Raw genomic sequence first — 26,198 nt, forward strand, 5'->3', positions numbered from 1 at the left:
GCCTGTAGCAAATTAATAAAAATATACGTATTTTTTTTTTTTTTAAGTAAGGCATTTCATTTGGGTCACACTGTCCCATCTAGCCGACGTGCACAATCGTTTGTAAGGTCATATTAAGGAATATTCAAAGATTGAAGAGATCCTTTCCGCAATGGTAAAAAAATTTGTATTAGATTTAATTTATCTAAAGCTTTAAAACATAGTGGGACGTATTCGTATGAAGAAGAAAATAGTAAACGATTCCCTGACTTTCCACAAAAACCCCTGACATATCCCTGACTATTCCAGAATTTCAGAATTCCATGACATTTCCAGGTTTTCCAGAATTCCGTGACCAGTGGCCACCCTGAGTAAATACTTCGTTTGTGTAGTCCATATTTCATTATTGATTTCAGATAAAAATTAAAGTATTAAATCTCTAAAATTACAACTTATGGCAAAGTATTAAAATTTCCCCTGGGCGAAATTTAATTAATTTTTATTTTTTTTTCAAATTAATAAGCAAACAGGACCGCAGGTACGAAACGAAATGATATACAATCACTTTCACATTAAAGATAACAGTCTACCCACGGTAGACATAACATAAATACATGTAAAATGTTTAAATAAGTACTGTGAGCCTGGCTTTACATTTCTTAATTGGCAATAGTTTCGTTCACACCGTGTTGTATTTCAGACTCGAAGCGTGTCCGAAAGTCCACCAAATAATTTTGCACACACACATATATATATATATATATGTATATTCAAATTAAAAAAAAAAATGGACTGAGCTAAACAATAAGCAAACTGAAATAAAACTCAAATTGTACTACCTATACGTGTGTGGATAGTTCTTCCGTAACCCGATAGACTTTCTGTTTTCATAGGCGCTGATTTTTTTATGACTTTACAATTCACTACACTGATATATAAGTTTTATATATATATATATATATCACTGATTCTCGCTAGGATACATTTTACTACACTGTGTGTAGGTATTTTAAACTTTCCAATTCATTAACTGTGGCGTTGCACCAATGATTTTTAAAAATGGCTGAGAACTGTTTCGAAAATGATTTCTTTCTACCAAGTGAGGTAAGAGAGGATAGTACAAAATTTAGTCTTATGTGAAAAAAAATGCTTAATTTTTCTAGCTTATGTTAGAGCACCTAGAACGTATCAAAACGCATAAAGCTAACATAACGATTAATATTGTCGTCTCAACTTACGATTGCAATTCCTAATTTATGAACGTATTGTTTTACCTATTTTGACTGTGAGCCTAACTGGTATTAGAAACAATTTTTGCCGCCATTCGCTATACATTTCGGAAAAAGGGCGCACAAGTGTTTCTTTAATTTACAGACTCGTACAATTATCCCCTTTCGTCGCATCGGGCATATAAAAGCTTCGAATGAAATAATGGGCCTCGTTGTCAGATAACTAAGCAGCTAAGCGCCGGGTGTACAGCGTTTAAAAACTCTCCAAGAATTCAACGTATTACGCAAATTAAATTTCCACAAATTTCCCCCTTTCCAGGATAGAAAATTAACCATCACACAGGACAGTTCGACTCAGTGGGCAAGCCCTTTTCATCGGTTCTCTTTTCAAATACAAACGTGGTGTGGTGTCACGAATTATGAAGAGAATGAAATTTATAATAGAAAAAACGTAGTCATCGTGGCCAACAGAAACTCGCCTGCCCTTCAATTATCCATCATCCGCTGACTCTTGCACTTGATAAATTTGAAGCAGAAAACAGTGAATAACATAAATAAATCAGAAAAGTGGCTGTGTTAACTTGACTCTGCTCATGGTAAACGTGTCATATAAAAGGTAGGCAATAGCCTGTGCGCTTGAAGCTATCAGATTGTGCCGTAAAGTGATTAGAAATCGTAGCATTACCAGATAGTAAGTTAGACGCACAATTATCCGTAGATGGTACTGTAGGTATGTACAAATGTATCTATGTATGTACACATAGCATATTGTACTGTACATACATCACATGGTGATCTGTTGCGATTTGCTATTTGAAAAATTATACACCATGAAACATTGCACACTGTTCATTCAAAGATCTCGCTGCAGGAGTAGAATTCTGATATCTTTTTTCAACGTTAACTCGCGGCCGAAGAGGAAGTAGAACTGATATTCATATGCGACGTGAATTTTCATACTTTTCTTAGCAAAAAAACACGCACCCTACAAAAATATTAAACACCCTCTCACACCGGGCAATAGAGACAAAAAAAAAGCCGTCAAAAGAATATCCCTCATTTCAATTTATATTTTTCACGTCAATAACGACATTAAAACTACACGGTAAGGCAAATTGTTAATAATATATTCCCAAATATAGTTGCATGACATTATTGCTTGCAAAACTATTGCATCACATGGTACAGAGTCGTAACTGACTTGTCCTGACTTGTACAGAGTGGGTGTACAGATTTTGTTTAATGTAGGTCACTTTCAATTCTCATCGAAAAATCAACCTTATTTACAAAGGGGAGAGGCGCAAAACAATTGGTCGCGAAATGTGCATATATTTTTTTAAGTGCGCTAAACACTTACGAACATTGAAAACTGTGTGCAAATTTATGTGAGACGTCTATACAAGGAGTTTATGTGGAATCGAAACACTTTACTCTCCTACAAGCAAGCAATCCAAATGTACGACAACGTGGTACTTGCTCAACTGACATCATTTGGTTGACCACTCGTAGATGAGTAGGTTGATTCGTTTCCACACATTACAAAGACATTCTACTCCCAGCAGAAATAAAAGACACTGCTAAATCCCGTAGCTTCTAAAGCCATTCAAAAATGCATAATACTGATTATTCATCATTTATATTCATATTCAGAAAGTTAGCGTTGACTAAACATTTCAATTGAATGTTCATACAATATTTATCTTGTTCAACTTCGGCCTCTGATTCCAAGAATATCAATATACTTCTAGTAGTTCAAAGACTAGTTCAGCTTCTCCTGCCTAGGTACAGGAAAGACTACCTGCGTTTACTGAAGTGCCGGTTTCATAAAAAAAAAGCAAGGAGCCTACACTTTCAACCCATAATTACATTCTTCGGGGTTTTCATGAAAAAAATCATAATCAAGAATTTTTTTAAATAGCTTAAAGCAAAGTGTACAATCCCAAACAAGACGCTATGTGTTCAATGAACAAATTGCCTCTGTAGTTAAAATAATAGAAAATAAAATATCACAAACAGCAATGAAAGTACAACGAGTTCACTCAACCATAGCAGGGCTCCGTTAGAAAACTATAGTCTAGGGACTAGGGAGGCAGTTTACGTATTATATGCCTTATTATTATTTCCAGCCACGATAACTCCGCCATACTCGTTTGCGACTTGCACCGTCGTGGTTGTCGCCCGGAAGGTAGATTTTCTTCACTAACCAACTTGTTAATCGAAATTCCGATGTAAATTTTATCGGTAGTTGCAGGACAGTGTAATTTTCCATAGAACCTCAGTACGTAATTTAAAAAAAAAATCTCGACATAATAGATCCTGTAACGGTTCGCAGTCTGAACAACAAAGAAAATGATGCATACTGCGTATTACTACATGATTACGTGAAGTCTCATTTCCCTCGTTGCATGGTCCTATTGTCAATGAATTGGAATTGAATCCACTCGCCAGTCGAAAAGTCGTACAGTATCGATTAAAAAATATATAAGAGACGATTCGTGTTCTGAAATTCTCAATGAAGAAAAATAACTTTTTTTACTCTGTAAAATATGAGTAACTTCTTAACCATTAAAGATACAATCTTCGGTAAGCTTTTAAAATTTTTAACTTTCTGCAAAGCATATTGTGAGAATTTTTTTCTTTTTTTTTATGTGCCCAAATTGTCGATATATAGATCTTTCTTAATTCAATTTTTGGCAACGAAAAAGTGCTTCAAAAATTTTCAATCTTTCTTTCTCCAAAAGTTAGATTCAATACCAATCAAATGATCACGTTGTTTTTGTTGATACGACTTTTCAACTCCGGGATATCCTTGTTGAAAAATCCTTCAATTTCAGGAATTACCAACATTGACTGCAAAAACTTCTGGAACGGCAATACGAAAATCACGTGGTATAAAGAAATCTCATAAGAGAAGAAAAACGGAAGGTGTTGAGATCTGGAGGGTAGTTGAGTTGAGCTCGATTTCCCCTTACACATATTCCGTAAAGCATCACCGATGCGAAAATGCCGCAGTCAGCGCGGTTCTACATGGAATGCCGATTGAAAGTACCCATAAGGATTTGTTTAGCGCCATAACAATGCCAAGAAATGTATTCCTGTGATTCAATTACCACTTATTAGAGGAATATATTTTCCGGCCATATGTTCGCACGAAACAAAAAAATTTTCACATATTTTTGCTTGGCATTACACGTAGAATTGCGCTAACTGCGACATTTTCGCATAAGTGTTGCGTAGACTTATTGTTAGATAATACTAATTGTAAGAAAAACTGACATTTTACTCCAACGGTAAGGCTGAACATAGAGCATCGTGGCTACCAATTTTCTGTACGCAAAAGCAATTTACACTTTTCTGAACTATCAAAAAATAATTGCAGTACTTAATGTGGATTGTACGTGGAAAGGATGAGTGGCACGATCCTGTACAACTTCGCACGCCGTGTTTAAAATCAACCATTGCCGCTGCAATTATAAATCATTGCCATTAATATTTCAGCCACCCGCATATTTCGAAGTAAGAGACTTCGTCCTCTTCCTACTCCTGCCCTTGACCGGCGTACGTGATATCCAGTGCTTTTGGAGCACAAAGCTATTTATTGTGAGATAAATTTATTCCAAATCACCTATGTTGACCGAATGAATTTACAGTAGAACCTCGATTGTCCAAATCAATTCGGACCGAGCCTAGTTCGGATTAGCGAAAGTTCGAATAATGGAACAGTAATGTCAAATGTAACGATGCTACAATATGATAAAGAATATTAGAAACATTACACATGTATTTCTTTTTTGTTACTTTAACAAACTGAACGTCTAACTGTAACACACATCGCATCGTTATGACTCTGATTACACCTGAAGTTAATTAAAATATGGGTAATTTTAACGTAGCGCTATAAACAGACTTTCTCCGATGTTTTTTTACTAATAGGGTAGTTGCATACGTTCTAAAATTTCAAGACATCATTCGAATAAAGTTGATCGTGCTTCGGATGATAGGGGGTTTGGATAATCGAGATTTTGCTGTATTTTGGTAGCAGTAATTGGTCTTAAAAAATTTGCGAATGTAATTTGAGAATACGCGAAACCCACTATTTTCTCAACACTACTGAAAAGGGAGGATGACCAGTACCCTTAAGAACGTGCAAACATTTACCCCAAAATCTGAAGTTGACAGCCGATCCCCGCTTTATCATCATATTCCGTACGAGCGGGTTATGCTTAAGTTTTACTCTACTCTAATCTACTCTCTCTCTCTCTCTCTCTCTCTCTCTCTCTCTCTCTCTCTCTCTCTCTCTCTCTCTCTCTCTCTCTCTCTCTCTCTCTCTCTCTCTCTCTCTCTCTCTCTTTTTCTCCTGCGCACACTTTCTACCTCCTCTTCTTTTTTGAGATTCATACTCTCAAGAAACCGGGTACATTCGAGCATGAAAATGTATTTGTTTCAGTTTGCCGCGCCCTCGCCATATCGTACTCCCTCGTCTCTTTGTCGATTCTCGCACTCACTCTCTCACTCAACCATTTAATCTTCACTCTTTCAACCTGTTTCTCACAGAATTTTTTACTAAGTTAATATTTTATATATTTCTCGATTATCTCGATCACAGTATAAAATAAATAATAATTGCCGTACAAGCTCTACAAGTGTGAACCCGTTTGTTGACATAGGAATTGATAGAAGGTCGTAAACTGAACGCAATCCCGGTAACATTTGCAACATTGCTCGCATCATGTCCGTTAACGTACACTTCTTTCAGCTTGCAGGTCCAATTAAGCACAACGTTTTACTTCAACGTTTAAGTGACTATAAAAATCGAGTTTCAAATTCATTGTGAAATTTCTTTAACAGCTTATTCGCCTTGCATTGACCATCAATCTGGGACGCTCGTCGAAGAAATAAAGCACACAAAGGCTTTCGGCAATTATTATAAAACAGATTCAATCTGTTTGATTTCCTTTTCTTGGGGTTCTTGAGGCGACGCAGCCGTCTCAACGATCTCTGGGATATCATCTTCATTTTCCTCTTCAATATCTTCGTCAATAGGCGTTAATGTATCCATTATGACGGGTTGGGCCTGTAGATGCATTGTCGAGTAATCAAAAGGTTAAAGAATATACTTGCTGACTATTTTACTGTAACTAATATGCCACTTTCATTTGAATTAAGTAATCAAAGTATTATTCAGAATCGATGCTATGCCAAAGCATTTTGGAGTAATCTAATTATCCTTTACCTGAGGCGTAGTACATCTCTTCATAGCTGGTGCCATGAAGCTGGTTGCTGCACTAATAAAAAAGAAGAATCCTGCCATATAAAATGAAATGTTATAGTTTTCCGTCGCATCGTATATGGCACCAGCAAGCGGAGATCCAACGATAGCAGCGGCACCTCTGAATAGGATTAGAAGGCCGAATGCATTTGTAAGTTTGTCCAAGCCGAGTAGATCCACCAGAATAATTGAGGTCAGCGAAATGTATCCAGCTGAAAGCATATGCATCATCTATACCTCATAGACATCGTTTTGGTCGTTTTGGATTACGATTCAAAGAAATAGACCACAAACAAACGGAAACAAACATAACTGCCCTCAATCACATAGTATTAGTGGGCCGTATTCTACATATCTCTCTATTATACTTATATACATGTACTATATGCTTATACATTCTGTACATAAATCATACTCACATATAGCAAGTCCGAAAAAGATACTCATCACTATGTAAGCAGCAAATGAGGTACAAAAAGGTGTAGCTCCAACCGCAATACTCGAAACAACAAGGCAAATGTTATTCATTAACAATGAATCAACTTGCGGAAAGTCTGCGATGTAGCCACAAGCCACACGTCCCACTGTATTCGTGATTCCGATAATTGACAACAGCAATGGTGCTAAACTTGCATCAACTCCCTGTAAGATATTTTAGAAGCGATTCCAGTACTATTAGACATTTATATATGCGGGTAATATTACCTATTACCAATAGTTGAAATTAGGGTTTAGGCCAAAATCGTGACTTCTCTGCAACTTACAATAGTTTTTCATCTTACTATGATATACGCATAGTACTCTGAGGCTCATCATCAAAGCACAAATTCAAGACACGGAAGTGCCTACATGAAAGGCTTAGTCTAATAGGTGAAATATGGCGAGAATTACGTTATGTTATGGACTCTTACTATCTTCCTAAGAAATTCCTGAGGAAGTATAGGCAAAAAATCAAGCCTCAAGTATTTACAATCATTGAATTCATTCAGTTTCGTGTCTGATTTTATTTATTTGTATTCTGTAACCCTGTATCAAAATCCACGTTATTCGGAATTGAAATTGTCATTGAATGGCCTAATCTTGTCGAGTACTATCGAAGACGTGGCTATAGGAGTCATGTCTCAATCATCAGATTATGAAATCTGACAGCAGCATTCAAATCTCCTCTCCCATTGCAGCAAGCTCTGCTATTCCGTGATAACAAAAGTCAACTATATTTTATAGAAATCATACAAATTTTCTAATGCCTTCTGTCAAGACATTTGCACAATTTGGCCATTTCCACTACAGCTTCAATTGCTTTTTTTGAAGTTTTAAATTAGTCATATTCGACACAGGATTTTGTAATAATAAATCAATGAATTTGCACTGTGTTGAAAATTCCGAATAAATTTGGGTTGTATGAAAATTTCATCATTATGCCATTACGTGTCACATACGCGTTTGCAATAAACCTTCCTTCAAAGGACGACAAAACCCCAACTAGATTCAATCGACTTTTATCTAAATTTCTCTATATTTTTATTGGGTTCAAATCTGGCACTCCATATCCTTAGGGGCAATGATATTTCAATACTTGTCTTCTTCTCGCATTATTACCAAATATACTTACATGTGACTTGGCAGCATCCACAAGATAAACGAACGGCACGTAAAGTCCAGCCATGCCGAACACATTGCTGATACCGATCAACAGAAATACCGGATCCTTGAGTAGAGACATGTCCATCATTGTAGCAAGAGCTTCGGTAAAAGACTCAGGCAGGACTAGGCAAGGACAAAGTGGCTCTGAAATATCAATCAGAGTGATATAGTAATTCGAAACACAGTTGCGTATGACTCTATATGTATACATATTTTGTGCTCATACTTCTCATTCGATTCATAGTTCATCGTGACGAAATAGAAGGACTAATCCATGTATATTTATCAAACACGAATGAATCATTAAAATTCTAAAACTGTTTACTTAGAAGTTGGGAACTTTTATTGAACATTTAATTTTGCTATCGAACTTTGTTCGATGAAATATTTCAGTTGCTTTTCTTTAACACCATTCGCACTTACGCTGTGGTCCCTTCTCCGGGTCAGCATCACGGACGTCTCCACGTACGGATTTTGGCAACGAAATGATACTTTGCCGGTAATTTGCAAGAGATTTTTGGCTCTGACACTCAGCCAAATTGAGTACACTACCACTGTAGAATATATCCCTTCTCGACAATGGTCGAATCATCATTGGCTTTTCCTTAGGTATGCTAGATTTGCTCGTGGTAAACGTGATGCTTTCACCATCCTGAAAATGAAAGGTAATAGCAATGGCAAGTGCTTTCGAGCATTTGCAGCTTGTTGATTTGCACCTGCTAATGTTTATAGTTTAAGTTTTTACACTTCAGTTGGCAACTACTCACATCGCATTCAGCATTATTGTTACGTGATCCAAGCATGCTGCTGGCGGATAGTCTCAAGTGTAGACTCCGTCGTATATCGCCATTAGAGTTGAGCGTGGTACGGGAATTCTTGATAGCGCTAAGGCTTGGCTTGTATCTCTCCCCAGTACTGGTTTTTCGAATTCTATCAAAGAATGGGACCGAGCCGTTTTTTGGTAGACCTTGCACGTGGGTGGTGAATGCTGGCTGAGAGGCGTTACGGGGAATATTTGCCTTGTTGAACTCAATATTCTCCGGTTTTTCCTGGGTTGGAACATCTTTGGATTCTTTTCCTTCGTCAATTGCTTTGCGGCTCTTGGTCTTGTTTATAGCATTTTTCAAGTCCACACTTCCACTTGCGGATGTTCCACCGGATGACGATTGCTCCTGTACTTTTACCTCCGAAATTGTAGGCAAAGTTGGCACGGTTGGTACAGGAGTCAATGGAGTACCTACGAAAATCCGAAAAATTCTGTGTAGTGAGCTCTTTGTAAATATACCTATATTTCAAAAATTTTTCTTTTAGAACTATAGTTTCAAACATGTATGACAAATAAATATATAAAAGAGCAACGTGTAATATGATCCAGCGAATTTTTTTTAGAAGTTATGGAATTGAAACGAGTTTGGTAGTGTTAGGTGAATATCACTGTAGTCCTGGATATAGTTGAATACAAATCTAAGTCTCGTATCCTAATAGAGAGAGTAGAATTTGTTATAGTGTCGACTCATTACACAGTCGATATTAACGATATTTGATACTAACGATAGAATTCATTTGCCTTGATTTGCCTATCCAAGTAAAACTAGGTAGATTCTCAATTTGGATTGGCTGTTAAAATTTGCCACATTACCCTTTATTGACAGTATGGACATTTTCACTGAGGGTATATTTGTGAGTGTTCCAGTAAAGTGGGGCATTCACGTGTTGCAAGGAATGGATGAAAATTTAAACAGTATACTTATCCTTATGCACACGTGATGTACGCATGTATGAAAGATTTACCTGGTACTAGCTGATCTAGATTGAAACTGGAGTGTACTCCTGGATCAATGTTAATGGGCATTTTCATTCTTTTCTCCATTGATCCATCCGGTAATTGTACCATGAAGTAGGATCCTCCTATACTGCCACGCTCCATTTGAAACCGTTTTTCTTCTGCCATTCGCTGCAGCAACGGCTTAACAGATGACAATTTTGGGTATTCCAGAGGTCTCATCATTGCGCCAAAAACCTGTAACATGCATGCATTACATGACAGGACAACACTTTGAAAGGGAGTCAAGTCTGTTGAACTAGACATGAGTGTATAAAGTTGCAAGATTGAGGAAATTAAGACTCACCGCGCAATTTAGGATAAGGCCGGCTAAAATCAGATTGGCTCCTTTCCAACCGTAAGCATTAATTAACATCGTTGCTAGAGGGGCAAAAGCTATGGTACCTACTCCCGAACCACAAACTGCGATCCCTGTGGCCAACGATCTTTTAGTTTCAAAGTAATAACCAACGCACACGACTGCTGGTAGGTAGATTAGACCGAAGCCGATACCTGTTCAACGTTAAAAAGAGTGTAAGGATAATTAACAGTGCGATTTTTCCCACAACTGCCTTTAACCTGTGAGCATTCGTTGAAAAGCTCGTACAAAAGTCTGCAAAAAATGAAATACCATTTTCAGAGTAAGCCCTTTCGGGTCGTAATAATGCATTGGAAAAGTCTCAATTGCTATTTTTATTATTGAAACGCATGCAGCTATGAATGCTCGGAAAGGTGAGCAATTTCGTAAACAACAAACCACGGTGAATGCGCTTTCAACTAATTGTGTTCTGGTTGTCATCCACAAGTGATCAGTACTTAAACTTTGCCCAGGGAATGGGGGATGGTGATGTAGTTTAATTTTTTTTCGCACCCACAAGGTTTACATGTGTGTGGTATGACATGATACATATACATAATAGCCCAAAATCACGTTTTTCTCTATTATTGGTCAGAAACGAAGTGCTATTTGATATTTTGCAATTCTGCTTGTGCCAGTCGCAAGGGATACATGTTTGAAAATTATCATCCGATGTTTTTCAGGGTTATGACCGAAACTTTCAACCCAGGCCAGGACAGATGGTTGACAACATTTTTAAACACTAAGCTTTGCGCCAGCTCTTTTTATGCAATATTGTTTTGCATGTCCGAGACACGTGGCAATAAAGATATCTCATACGAAATTCTCGAATTTTCAATGGCTAGCCATTCTAAAGTTCTGCCATTTTTGTCTTCGGAAGCTAGCATGTTTAAAAATCCACGGATTGGATTTTCTGGGACGATAGGAGATCACACAGGGTCACTAATGATTAGTGGTTTTGAGGAGATTCGAAGGGGTTGTGGGACATATTGATGTAAGGTTTTACAATGTCAAAACTTATACCTCACCTCCTAATACGCCATACGTTAGCATCAACATATTAACAGAAGATGAAAGTGTCGACAGAGCAAATGCAGCCGCTCCGAAAACGCTTCCAGCCATGCATACAGCTCTGCAGCCATACTTGTTCGTTAAGGCACTGACGACTGGACCTGGAATAATGGGAAGATGCGTCAAAGATAAGCTGTGGGATACAATCCCAGTTAGTTGTCAAGAAACAGGTAAGGGCATGGATCACCGACACGCCAACTCAAATTTGGAAGGGAAAAGAGAGATAAGTTCGGACTGTATTTGCAGATTAGAAATATACAGACATACCGACTATGCCAAGTATCATATCAGATATTTGGTTGTTTTTGAGCTCAATGATTTTTTACAACTAATCTCTGAATTCTGGAAGATCATTAACGAAAAGCTGTCAGTGCATGGCAATCACTGCTCTGGCTGGCGAAAATTCATTTAATTGTTGAAGCCATGTGATATATACAGTTTCGTCATCTTATCTCAGAATTCTAGAATATTTTTGTACGACACGCAGTAATTTTTCAAACTTTGTGTCAAGCTATTCTAAGCCTTATCTTTCTCGCAGAGCAGCCTGTCTAGAAATGAATATCATCGTTCTTGCTAACCGCATGGTAAAAAATTTTGAATTTGTAATTTTGGCATGACGATACCTCGTGCTCATAATTTTTTCATTCAAGGTGTTGAGCGGACGAGGTTAAACCATGCCCTTAAAAATCTGCGGAATGGATGGGTTACCTGCGCTGAGGTATATGCCAGAGAGTAAAGACCCTACCCATGCCGTCCTGCCTTTGCCTTCTCCATAATAGTTGACAAATTCATTCAAAAACACTCCGAAGGTATAAGCAATGCCATCCACAATCATGTTGCACATGAACGAGGCAAATACAACAACCCACCCATAGCCGCCATCCGGCGGGGGTGGGATGTCATGATATTCGCACAAGGAGCCCTCGTCTTCAGGGGAAACTTCATCGACTCCTCCATCTGCTCCTGTCAATCGGGACTGTTCCTCGACCGAATATTCACTCTCCGTCTGAAAAAACAAAAAGAAAAAAAAAATTAAGGTTCAGCTATAGGTATAAGTGTAAACTTGCGGTGATCGGTGACAAATGTTTAACATAAAATGTGGCGGATAATCTGACAAGGTTAACAATCAACAACCTGGCCTGAGAATTTCTCTGAATTAATTGCCTGGTTTGCCTTGGATTCGATTTTGAAATGCTAAACACCCAGCATTGATCTAAGTACAATTATTGCAAAAATACAGGAACAAGGTTGCAGTCACAACCATGAGCATACTCTGTTACATGACACAAATTATTGTCAGTTCATGAGAAATAAAGGGAAGTTACAATGAGTGTTGAAGGAAATTCACGCAGTATTATGGTATAGACACGTATAATGACAATTATAACAAGAACGAGAATTAAAATAAAACATGCGGCAAACTTAAGGTGATATTACGACATTAATCGTATAGTCGCGACATAACGAACGCGAAAGATATGTAAATTGTAACAAAGACAAAATTCACCCGTTGTTTTGCGAATAGTTCTTAAATGAATTTGATTGACCTTAATGAATCGTTAGTGACGCAAGATTATTTGTGGCGACGATCAACGAGCTTGTGACAAACATGTTTTAATTAAGCATGGCTACTGTCAAGGATGGTCACGTGGTTCGCATGGGAGTGTGACGAACCGCTATCGCCAAAGGACACACCTTTGCGCCTTTCAACGCCTTCTTATACAGTGTGTTCTACTAAAATAAAGTGCACACAAATTTGCGGTCCGATGGGTGTTTCAAAATATTTTAACACGATTGCTCAACCGTAGCATACCCAGGTTAGGCTTTCGTGTGTATGTGTGCGTGTGTATGCTCGCGTGTTTAGAATACGTATTTTTAGGTATGTGTATAACTACACACTATGCACAGCGTATGATCGAATGCCATTCTGTTCTGGCTTTTGTGCGTATGGATGTCGGTTTGAAAATTCCAGCTTCTCGATTCAACAGTGTGCGAATTGTTGTCATTGCACATCATGTTCGGGTGTATCTAGCACGTATAATGGCACGATACCGATGCAGGTTACGCATCCGTACGTATCATTGTGTAGATTGGTATATGGATCAACGTACAGGAAAATACTCACCGTGCTTATTTTTCGTACGCGACGAGAACCATATTGGCCAAACTGGGTTTTATTTAAGGAAACTCGCGACATTGTCACTTGTCGAAGTTTATCTACTTTCAAATGTCATACAGTTATTTTGCTATCCTGACAGTATATCCTTATTTTGCCGCGTTATTCACCGCGTACGTATTTGCTTGTGTTAGCTAAGTTTATTTCTCGTTCACAAGTCGAACACTGTTATAAGATTACGCTCACGATCAGCATCCTCGCATCCGAATTCAATTCTATGAGAACCACATCACTCCACTCGCGATTTATACCTTCCGCGCTCAGCTGATAAGAATAAAACGCAACACTGTGTATTTCCCCTTTGTGGTGAGAACCATGACGAGTCACTCGTCACTCCTCGAATACAGGACTACTATACTTATGCAGATATTTGGCAGCAAGGTTCTACAACTTAAAATTAGAACACGAAAATCATAGGTATATATCGTCCGGAGACCCCTTTTCTTTCATTACATACAGATCATATTACACCGTTCCCACGTTCCATTAACCGACATTACGTCCTACATATTCTAAGAACTCCTGGACACGCTCTGCGAATATATTTCAAAATAGTTTGGGAATAATGGCAGGCTAGGATAAATTACAAGTTCTCAAACGATATCCAATCTCATCACTTGAGCTGACGGGCGTTAGGTTCCTTTTTTTAGAATCGAATTTATAACCGCTTGACGCACCACTCTTATCGTCCTTGTTATTGTTCCAAATGGTGCCAGTCGACTGCTACTGTTCGACATGCCCTTCTTTTCTCAACCGAGGTTCGCAATTCGCGAGTTTACATATCTGGCCTGCAGCAACGCCAACCATATAGTCGTACGGAAAACTGCCACTGCCATAGGCGCGACAATCGTTAAGAATTACCATTCGATCATATTGAGGGAGAGTGGATGAGAGACAAGGAGAGAGAGAGTGAAAGATTTACTTCCTGAATAAATGCTAGCCGTAGCTTGGAGTAACAAAGCTACAACCATCGAGTAACCATATCCTACTAAAAAAAGCCTGCACAATATTTCCCCGTAGCTTCAGGAAGAGAAGTAGGTTGAGTGTTCGTCGGTGATTCATATAATTCCCCAAGTACGTACGTACATACATACATACAAGAGCGGCGACGACGCTGTGGTGTTTAGTCGATAACAATAAATTCACCGTCTCTTTCTAATACATCAATAGAAAAGGGCAAAACATCAATGTGGGTATGGTATCTGCTGTGTCGGCACTTTCAGTGGTCGGCACTACATCACATACCGAATTGCTGATCTAGTGGATTTCTTTTGACAGACAAACTCCCATAATGCTGGTTTACTTTAATAGGTATGGCTACTCAATCCTACTACACTAAGCTACGCGTAGGGCCGCGTCTGGATTTACAGAATGGACCAACCAATCGCAACAGTATCTGTGCAAAAGTGAACGAATGCGATCGTATCTCTAGGAGCATAAATACCTGGTTGAAGACACTGTGGAGATGTATAGTGATTACGTCTAGTCAGTTTGTCTATTCGGTTCGGTCGCCGCGGACACACCCTTCGCAAGGATTTTCGGGTAATTTGAAATTATCAATATCCTGCTGAAAATATTAGGCTTTTATATAATTGAGACACTCTAATAATTAGCATTGAAAATCCAATTTTTTGGGATGCGAATTTATTGTCAATATGACATCACATTTTGTGACGTAATGTCACAACTGAAAAAACTGTAATCAAAATTAAATTCACGTCTGCAGATACAAGGCGCAGGTGAAAATACCAGAAGTGATGAAGTGAGACAGACAATCTAAACAATGGGTGTTTTATTTGCCAACTTTTGAAAACCAAAGAACTGGAAGTCTTATATGATTGATCAATAATTAAAAATCAGCTAATCGACAGCTGCTTTCAAAACTTTCGTTTCTGAAAGCTGGCAAATAAAAAGCACTCTATGTTAAAATTATGGCGTGTTCGCTGGCTTTTCGTCACTTTAAACAAATATCAGAAGCAAAGTCCTAAGAAAATCGCACTCATCGTTAGTGCAAATGAGTGCACTCGGTGAAAAACGTTATTAGCAAGCTGAGCACCCAACTGCGCACGCGCAAGATAATTGAACTCTATTAGTCGACGAGATAGCACCGCGGCAATAACGCTCCAATATTTTCGCCTGCAAGGCATCTACTCAGCCATGCTCGCGTTATACGAATGTTATACATAGGTATATGTATATTGAATATAGTCGGTAACTGTAGAAGACTTGCATTCCTGGACCACGATCTTACATACAGGTCTGGAAACTCCTATGCTGGGAGCCACGATTATTCGCGTCCCTTAGCGAGGGCAAATTTCGATTCTAGCGGCACCACCAGTTGTCGCTGCGGTTTAGTTACCAGGATAACAATAACCTCAATAAATACGATGAGTGAGCTTGAGTGAGCGAATACGTATCGTGTTAGAAGTATGGCCGACTAGTGATGTCTCTGTTGGACCACAGTCTGTGGTCTGGACCCCTCTGGCCTCGCCTGCGCTGTTGATAAGATCGCAACGAACCTAGTGGCGACTAATGAACGTAAAAATAGTTGCAATAAGCGACCTAACCCCTCCAATGGAGTTTCCAGACCTGTATGTAAGACCGTGGACTCACTAACTCGGTGTACAGAAACCCATTGGATTCTTTGGGTTGTAATCTTTAGTTTGTTGATCCATCTCTAACTTTCCCCCGAACGATGGCAGCACTAGTTTGTAGTCTACTCAGAGCATGTATGTACGGTATATGCTCTAAGTAAGTCTATTGTGTAGTCTGCAATAATGCCGTGTCCAGTTCCAAGAACTCTGTCCGAATTCACGTGTTTCCTAGTCCAACAATAAGCTAGGAAAACCGCACAAAAACCGTCAACTGGTGGATAAAATTGTGGAATCGTGGACAGAGGGCGCAGCGTTTTAAAACTAAATCTCGAAGGCAACAATAGTAATGCCTGAAGTTTACTCGAGGCTGCCCTGATAGTATACCGTTTCGATCTTACATATCAATTAATAAAAAATGTTATGAATGGATGTGCCTCTAATTTTATTTGTCTGATGCTCGATACAGTTTCTGTTATCATTCAAGCCATTTCTTAAATCTGCGTAAAGCAGTAGCAAGTACGGGCCTAAACACTTCGTGGTAGCGAGTGTGCTGTTCCGTTGGCATGGTTCGTGTAGATTAGCGACACCAATGCGCACGAATGCAGGAACAGACTACAACGGTTGTTGGCAGTGTTCAATAGCAGTCATTACTGGTGCTGTGCGATTAATCGATTAATCGACTGATTGGAAAAACGATTAATCGAAGCTACCGATTAATTGCACAGTACTAGTCATTGCACGTGCTTGGGAAAAGTACAATAGAGCCTCGATTATCCGAATCCGTCGGGACCGGGCCTAGTTCGGATTAACGAAAGTTCGGATAATAGAAATGCGTTGTCGTAGATAGCGGTCTTACATACTGCATATGGGAAAAATAAGAAAAACGGGCAGATATTCTGAGCGATTTAACGTGATGCTTGCGTATTTCAATTATATACATAATTTCGCATTTTTTATTTTGTTTTGAAACTTATCGCAAAGGTCACAAAAAAAAAGCTTCCGTGAAAACTTTTTATTCGTTCAAAAAGAAATTGATGTTACGGATGTACAACAAATTATCTCGGAATCATGTTTATTTTATTTTTTCTTCAACCAATCTAAAATATATACTTTTTCATACGTTTGTAACGCTTTCGGGTAATATTCGTAGTATTCACTTTTTAACGACAAAGTCGCTTGGATAAATTATTATTGAACAGAAGAAAAAAAAACAAGAATCAGAAGTCTTGCATGGAACACGACGATGCCATTGTATTTATCTCTAATAGCGAATTTTTATAAATTATTCAGCCAAGTTTTCTTCCGTGTGAATTACAACTTTTATCAACGATACGTATCTTTGTAGCAATTCTTAATGACCCCTTGCGAAATTAATTTGCCTTCGAGCATAACGAAGTTCGTTTTTTCTTTCGTTTGAGAGTACTTCTGTTGAGCGAACGTCGAAAACATCGGACAAGCAGCATTTCGAACGAAAATCAAACAAAAAAAGGCATCTTCATTGTAAAAAAAAAAAAAAAAATCGCGCCATGGTTCGGACAATAGAACGTTCGGATAAAGCAAGTATACGTTCGGATAGCGGGAGTTCGGATAATCGAGGTTCTACTGTATAGGCTGTTGGGTGATATTGTACAGAACGTCATTCGGTTAAAGGTACTCCCTAATTGATTGTAATGTCATTTAAAGCCGGTGAGAAAGTTCATGATGTGGGCCTCTGTCTTTATGCTACAACTCATGCAATCTCCGGCGAATAGATCAGCAATACGCTTGGTTCGAATCAATCATCAGGAGGCAGATTCAATTAAACAAAAGATGTAGGCCAGCCTTATAAGCGGAAATATTAGTAGAAAATAAGACCCCTGCAGAAAAATGAGATTATACTGAGTCTAAGCTACCGATTACACATGCATGCATTGTTTTCACTAACCCGTCGTAGTAAGAGCAGTATAAAGAATACGTGTGAACTGCATATTCGTGGATGGGATAGAAATTGTAGTAGAGTCATATTCAGATATTTCGTGCAGTTTCAATATCATATGCAATGACGCAATGCTCGACAAATTAATTCTATAATGGCCAGGCTGCAGCAATTATACCAACTGAACGACACAAAGCCACACCGTCTGCTTCTCATCAAATTTCGCGGTACACTTGTATGTATGATACAGTACACGTAGGTATATGGCAGTACATCCTATGATAGATCCATTTCTGTGATGACCCCCTCCCCTCTTTTTCCCGACTATAATCACCATCACGAGACTGCTACATTGGCTACATCCGCGAAGAATTTCCTATGAAAATAACGCAAAGCATTTCATTGTTGATTACCACAGCTGTTTAGTTAATGCGTACGTATGATACGTGATGGAATATCAATATTTTCTTTACTCAATAGCCGAGCATTAACGGTTGTACGCAGTTACTGATTTAGGATACATAAAAGCCTGCCACGACAATAAGATAAACATAGCAAGGAAATGACAAAGCTTAGTACAAGTGCAATGTCCATTGCATGATCCGTGGATGCTTAGAGCACAATACGTTATAGTGGCTGCAACCAGAGAATTGACGCTATCGCGAATCATCTTTTACTCTATGCCTACCAGATATCAACATACCAACACTGATAAGAAGTGGTCTAAACACTTGAGCGATAAAAATATACCTAGTCTATATCAAAGATCTTGGATCCTGATAACAACAGGTCTGATCAGTGATCGCACTGAACGCTGAACGTGTGATCATCAATCACACTCGAAATGTTGAATAACCAACGTGGGTATTTTTTACACTTCAAATATGCCAACGCCTCTAAATCAAGTGTTCCCATTTACAGGATTATTGTTGATGGGAACAAGGTCCATACGAATCCATTTCGACAAGGTCAGCGTTTCGCATGGGAGAAGGAAAGATCAATGTGAATCAAAAGATTTTTAGCCCTACAATTTTGTTACAGTGAACAGACTTGACAGTGGCTCAAGCATATATGCCCTAGTTTAAGAAATCCGATAAAAAATTATAGAAGCCGATAAAAATCGATCAACATTGAATCGGATTTAATTGGGTCAATCGGCAAATCCATGTGTCTAGCTTTCGCTGCCGTTAGAAAATAAGTAGAAAGCAATGATTCTCAATGTGATCTTAATTTTTATCGGATCAAATAGGATCTAATCGCATTCTAATGTTTCTATACAATGAAGAATAGAATCTGATAAAAATTGGTCAATTCAATGGGTTAATTCTAACAGATGTACAATATGAAATATTTCAACCAGAAATTCGATTAAAATCGATAGAAAAAAATCGGTCGGTTTGAATTATTTCCTTTAATCAGGATAGTGCAGTTTCTACTATTCTTTACCTGTCAGGCAGTACCCAGCATTTTTTCATTCGCTAACAATGTTCCTATGTATGATCTAGACAGCTCTATAGTCCCAGAGGTTAACAGCTCATCGTTAGTACCAAGATAATGATTTGCTTGTAGGTGCTCTTGCACTGAAAGACTAAACGCCGTGTTGTTTTCGAGCAATACCATGTAATGGCATAAGATTATCTGTAGGTTTAGTAGGATTTGTTCCGATATTCACTACGCATTTCAGGATAACGAACTGTCAGCTATCGTGTACAGTGCCTCTAGTAAGTATTGCGAGTCAGTCATATAGTATTTGACATAATCATCGCGAATCCATTTCCTCGAAACCCTTTTTTTTCAATTAAGCTGGTTTGACGAAGCGTCATTTTTTCTAGCTGTGCCCGTCTAAGTTGGCGCGTATAAATTATATGGCAATTTCGTTACTGTTAATTGCTTGTTCAACAAACATATATACCTTCTACAATGCTTTTGAACAGTATAGCTGGACCAGCCCCAATGTTCGGTATGGTTGATACGAATACGAATTGTAGTCAAGTCGGGGTTAGCTCGGAGACAAACGTTAAACTTTTAGATTTTGCAATACTGTTGAATTTTTATTCAAGACATTATTTGACTGGATAATAAAACTATTAAGAACTTATTCCAATATGCATGAATGGGAAATTTCACAAGTAACCGCTCTACAGTAGTAAACATAGGCTTTACAATGAGTCTGCTCGAAGAACCTCGCGCATCGCTGTATATACACAAATCGCGGCGATGTATAGATACCTAAATGTATAATATGGGTAGATATACACATGTATTAGATACTGCATTGATCGAGGTAGTTCAATAATTATAATTTTCAACTTTTTTCGGCAGCAGCCTGAACGTGCTTTAGATGAAACTTATCCGCTGCATACATGTATGAAGTACTTTTGAAAAGATTTTCAGACAATTGTCAAGGTGAAGTGTGTATTGAGTACAAACATACCTACATACATATATAGTCCTCAAAAAACATTGCAGTGATGGGAATGAATATTGTATGAATAGGAAAGAATGAATTTGTATATAAATAGATCCGCGAAGCCGTGAAAATTTAATAAAAATAATAATAAAAGAATAAAATAATGGCGTAGTACCTTGTTTTTGGGTGTCATTGGAGCTATTTATACGCTTGACTGAGTTCGCGAGGTTCCCACCGACTATATAACGCAGGTTGGATTGATTGTATCTCGAAATAAGAGTTTTGCAACTGACAATGTTAAAAGATCAGGGAAGAATGAAGATCACCAAAGGACTGAGCCACGGTGCGGAAAGACACCGCGCGCGTGTGCCGCGATACTCCGCAACTCTGCCGATCGTGCGTGTACGCGCAATATCTCTACAGCCGTACGTGGAGAGTCACATGTAATTACGATAGCGAAGTGCAGACACTCATCCTGCATCCACCCACAAGGCCCACAAACATTTATAACAGCTGCGCTCGCTGATCGCAGTGTCTTTGTCGGCCAGTGTACGGACAATTTGCCTAATGTGATCCCCTTGCTTCTATAATATACGTATATATTCGTTATATATACACACAATACGTATAATACAATCAATATTATGCATATGAATAGTTTTTCCGAATGCCGGGCACACTATTTGGCCTTGTAATCGCTTTGGATTACTCTCTGTCGCTGTGATATGTTAGTATCATACAGATATGTACACGTAGGCATATTGTATTATACATAATATCATTAGATTTTTAAGCTCACCAGTATTATTATGGCGCTCTCATAAATCCGTGAAATTTTTGCAAGTATATCTTTAGCTCAGCCATAAACTGACGTACGAAAAAGCTTGACATTTTTTGTAACAGGTCACATGACCGCATGATCCCGATTGCCGCCACTAATTCTTCAGATTTTTCGGCATTGCTGCATTATCTCATATTATATGGTTCATACATATCCAAAAAAACACCGTGTCCAGAAGTGCTTGTAATAATGAGTTAAATAAATAATCTTTAGCAAAATCTGTCGAATAAGTTAATGCAAATACGAGTTCAACTTTTAAATGGTACATAAAATCATTGTTATTTGACACAGAGTTTGCGAAATTGTTTTTCGAAATATTCAGATAAACATTTTCCTTTAAGTTTTCGTGATTCATATAAGCAGGTTAATGTCCGGATAGGGTTTCAAGTTTTAAGTTCGTTTCGAAACTGGCTCAATAGTGCGGAAAACGACACGATTCAAAGTTATAGAGATAGTCTTTCCCAGATTTTGTACAAGTCGCGGGGACTGTGTCCTGTATATTTGTATTACAGTACACATATTTGATAATCGGTTCCCTACCCGCTCTTCACTTATTCCGTATATAATATAGATGTGCGCTCGTGAGCCGCATGATCGACACCATTGTATCATTCACAATCAGATAAAAAAAACTCTTGAACGTCCAGTCAAGTCCAGTAAAAACTTATTCGAGTCAATATATGTCACTAGGGCAATGAAATCATTTAAAAAATGCCCGAATCGTCGTTGAAGTGATTATGCGTTATTTTCAATCGTTTGAATTTTGTGAGCCGTTGAGTGGGTCACTATTCAATTTTTCTGCATACTCAGACAGGTTGCACCAGGGTTCAATTGTCAAGTGTTTTCAAATTCCGAACATCTGTGTAGGTATAAAATTATGCCAAAAGTGGCGCATTCTGGAATACCAGATAATAACGTGAAAATAAATCTTATGCGCCGGTAACTTTAGATTTTCCGTTTTTGAGTTTTCGATAAGAGGAGAGGAAACTACAAATTGAGAAACAAAAGTATCATTTATCAATGTTGAAAAGGAATAAAGAGAAATAATTTATTGTGAATGACCGCATTGTGTGTAGCTTGCAAGTATTGTGGATATCATATGTATACCTATGAATGTACGTACGATGACACACACATATTTATGTATATGCTGAAGTACCATCGGTACAAAGTTTTCTCGTATCATTAATCATCACTTGAAAAACAATGTAGATGCATATACCACCTACAAAATTTCTCTCTCTCTCTCCCTCTCTCTCTCTCTCTCTCGATCTCTTTCACACGCAATCGGGAGAAAAAGATCAGAAGAGCCAGTGCTCGTGCGATGGACAAGTATGACGAAATGCGGAGCCGTCGTGGAGGGGAAAAGGAAATACCGGGATCTGTTTGCCTCTGTTACCGTCGGTGAGCTGCAGCTATCAGACATTAAAATCTACACAAAGAATCGTGTAATCGCAGTACATACTAATTCTGTCCGCTGCAATGGGAAATGAGACGACACTTTCTAAGTATCAAACCCGTAAGCAAGATTAGTTTCAAAACCCAACCGTTGGCCTTCTTTGGAAAGATTAACTTCCCCCACTAGTCGTAGCTGCAGAAAAGCACGGAATTGATATTCTGGGTACAAGTATACATATAGTCTGCCCTGTAATGGAAATGTTTATGTGCCCAATCACATAATGTTTTTAACCAATTCAGCGTTTAATATATTTATAACGTGATTTGTTTGATGAATTCGATAAAATATGTAAGAAATCTCATAACAAATTACCAAAGCATGATTCGTCAGATATGCTGGATTAGAAATCATACAATCAAGTATGTAATGAACTATATGAATTTTAATTTAGTACGTCCAATGATTCATGCTTTCGTAATTTATTATGTCATTTCTTATATATTTTGTGGCGCTGTCGGGAGGTTAGTAAACGGATGACGCCAGAGATTGTGGTTGATAGTGATATGGTATTCACTCTTGGTATTAACAAACTGTTTATTATGAGAGAAATCGTGTTACAAGAATTGGATGGTATAATAGAAATGCGAAAGCAGGGAAAAAGACGAAGCTAACTATTAGATGCGTATGCGCAAAGAGCACGGCGAAGACTGGTTACAGATGAGGAAAAAGTGCAGGCTCGCCCCCGAGTCGAGGCCAAGGGTGGCGTCGCGCCATAAATGCCACATGTAGGGAAATTCCCGACGCGGTCAAACCCTTGGCTCTCGGCTAGCGCGGCGAGGCCTGGACACGCGAAAGTTAACTTTAAAGGGCAATAGTTGTAAAAAGACAGAAATGGAGAAAAGGAAATATTGCGAAAGATTTTTCGCCGGCTTGCTGGTGGAGGTCCGCCACATATTTGATCGAATTTACACGATAAATCATATAATAAAACAAAAATTCTTTCAACACATTTTATAATCTACCACACGAACGTTTTCAGTAGAGCTGCATGGGAGATCATGCTGACCGCTCGCTCGCTCCTGCTGACTGATCGTACCAAACCAATGTAAAATATGAATACGTGCCAAAACTCTTTATCTACTTCCGAAATGGTCATAACTAATACAGATAGGTATGCGCCATCTAAATGCACTATCCGTAAGCAGCTCAGACATCTCACCGAATTTTACAAGTTCTTCTGCAAAATAATAATTATTACCTGGTTGCTGTTAGCGAAACAAACATAGCTAATTGTAAGTACAACAAGTGAAAAGAATTTCCGGATCCAAAGTGAGATGTGAGTATGGCTTTTTCCTACTCGTTATATTCATAATCACTAAGTTAAAAAAATATATACAGAACTATAATCAACCCATGAATAAGTAATGTGATGCATTACTGAAATGCAGAAAAATGATTGCCCATTCTTGTACTGAGAATATTTCCCACAAGTTTGTTCCCAGATAGACATATTTTGACCGACATTCATCGCGGAGTAGAATTGTCATGTTCCGACAGCTTACTTGAGTGCATTAAGTTTCCCTCGTGAGAGAGATGCGACATCCCTCGATGGTTCAAAAATAATATTTCATACTTTCTCGTATATATTCGAAATATTGTCCATCTAAATCAAATTCTAAAATTGTCGATCATCACAATTTTTCGTAGAAATTCGTATTCTTTTATGAGAATTCATGAAGTTCATAAAAATTTGTACTTTTCAACGAAATTTTAAAATTACTACGAGAAAAGAAATTTATGTTGACTGGGTCCGAAATTGTAATTATCTATTATGGGAAATTGTATGTCTTTATAATTATTTGTAGAAACTGGTAGTTTTTTACAAAATTCCACGAGTTACTACGAAAAAAGATCTATTTTTTCCGTATCGGATATTGTAATTATCTTTCAAAGAAAATTGTAGATTTTTTTAACTTGTCGTAGAAATTCGTAACTCTCTGCACAATATACTAGATTTTCGATGATTTTCAAATATTTCCTACAATTTTTAACGACCTGCAATCTATTGTAGATTGTTGTAGAAATTATTTTCACCACGTAGGGTGAAGCGGCTTCGTTACAGTCAAGCCCCATGTATTCAGTAAGAAATAACGATCTATCCGATTGATGTAAGTTGCATGTAATGTCTTTCTTACAATATATACAGCTGAGAGTTTGAAAATTTAACTTTGATGTCGAACAATAAAAACCGTCGATAATTCTAACTGAATATAAAAATTAAGTCACGCAGGACTTCAGTTTATGTTCGCAGTTTGGCGTTAGATATTTATTCGTATGAAATTTTACAGTCAAGAGTTCGTCAAAATTTTCGCTTCGAAATCATGAAACTAAAACACATAGAAATATCAAACGAATGACTAATATATAATATATCTCCGGAAATGATGGGTGACACCTACAATTACTATAAACATTGATCTCATCATCCTATCTATGTTCGTGAAATAGTTACAGTTGAAATCATTGCTACGAGATTTTCAAGTAACCGTTAGAAATATTAAAATCTATAGTAAAACTATCTGAGCTAGTCAGGTTTGAGGTAAATACATGGGTTTAGCGTAAATGAGTAGCTCGATTGTTCAATTCAAGAAATTCAATACTTTAGTAGAAAGAGGTGTACAAATTATTCTCTAATAACAGAAAAATAACTCACTTGCTTACGTACGAAATATGCACCTTCTAGCTGCAATAGACTGAAGCAATCGATTATTGCAATGCTAGTACACTGTTCGTTATAATCAGAGCCCGGCACAAGCCCGAAACCGATCACTAATCTTATATAAACCATAAAAGTGTAAACGGTGCACGTAACCGTACATATTTTGTAGAGGAACATTGGGCATCCGGCGTAATGTGAATCGCAACATTAAGGTACAATGCGCAGAAATCAGACTCACCGCAACAGAGTTACCCCGATTAGATGAAATTTGTAGGCCGTCGTCGTCGACGATAATATCCTCAGATTGTTCTTCGCGGCTATTTGCCGGTCCCATCGCAACGAAGAGAGCAAATTAGAGGGCGAAGAGGGCTTAGGAACCCCCCTCTGCACCAGGCTAGCCCCCCAACTAGTCCCCGGCCAGCCCCCCGACCAGTCCCTGGGCAGCCCCCGACTAGCCCCCGACTAGCGACTACTCGCGCTACCTACACTGGCCGAACGACTCCCGCGGCGTTTTGCGTTTCGCACTTCCTCCGGGTAACAGCTGATAGCCACTCGGATATGTGGAGCCAGTGCGACGGCGCCCTGAGATCAATAATCGTACCTCCTGGAGTTAAAATGAGGAAAGCTTGCTGACATATACAGATAATAACTGTACAAGGGCGTTTAATTTCGATGGCATGTAGAATTACCGGACATTTTCGGAAATTTCCAAGGAAAACTTCATCATGCTTTCTAAAAAATTTTCCACCGCTTTCCCAGATCAATTGAATTT

At 38.3% G+C, this 26,198-nt stretch overlaps 1 protein-coding gene across 5 annotated transcripts; it reads right to left on the reverse strand.

The window, feature by feature from the left end:
* Window positions 1–462: 462 nt before the first annotated feature.
* Window positions 463–25,821, reverse strand: LOC124219611 (monocarboxylate transporter 9). 5 transcript variants are annotated; one of them, XM_046627412.2, is made up of 11 exons: window positions 25,665–25,821; window positions 12,081–12,378; window positions 11,330–11,473; window positions 10,251–10,456; window positions 9,913–10,141; window positions 8,889–9,358; window positions 8,545–8,773; window positions 8,090–8,265; window positions 6,897–7,119; window positions 6,442–6,689; window positions 463–6,282 (listed from the first exon to the last, which is right to left on the reverse strand). In XM_046627412.2, exons 1-11 carry the CDS (start codon window positions 25,758–25,760, stop codon window positions 6,133–6,135), a joined length of 2,469 nt encoding a protein of 822 aa, XP_046483368.1. In that variant the 5' UTR covers window positions 25,761–25,821; the 3' UTR covers window positions 463–6,132. The 5 variants fall into 5 exon arrangements, with proteins under 5 accessions (XP_046483368.1, XP_046483371.1, XP_046483369.1 ...); XM_046627415.2 differs by lacking the exon at window positions 25,665–25,821 and adding an exon at window positions 20,643–20,839; XM_046627413.2 differs by lacking the exon at window positions 25,665–25,821 and adding an exon at window positions 13,498–14,287.
* Window positions 25,822–26,198: the final 377 nt, after the last annotated feature.

This window comes from Neodiprion pinetum, chromosome 5 (assembly GCF_021155775.2).
Source record: "Neodiprion pinetum isolate iyNeoPine1 chromosome 5, iyNeoPine1.2, whole genome shotgun sequence".
Lineage (NCBI taxonomy): Eukaryota > Metazoa > Arthropoda > Insecta > Hymenoptera > Diprionidae > Neodiprion > Neodiprion pinetum.

Bases quoted from the DNA above. Each gene is read 5' to 3' on its own strand.
- LOC124219611 (XM_046627412.2), bottom strand. From the start codon at position 25,760: ATGGGACCGGCAAATAGCCGCGAAGAACAATCTGAGGATATTATCGTC. The intron at 11,474-12,080 runs GTAACCCATCCA...CCATTATTCCAG, and splicing joins TGGCATATACCTCAGCGCAG to GTCCAGTCGTCAGTGCCTTA. The intron at 9,359-9,912 runs GTAAATCTTTCA...GGATTTTCGTAG, and splicing joins TCTAGATCAGCTAGTACCAG to GTACTCCATTGACTCCTGTA.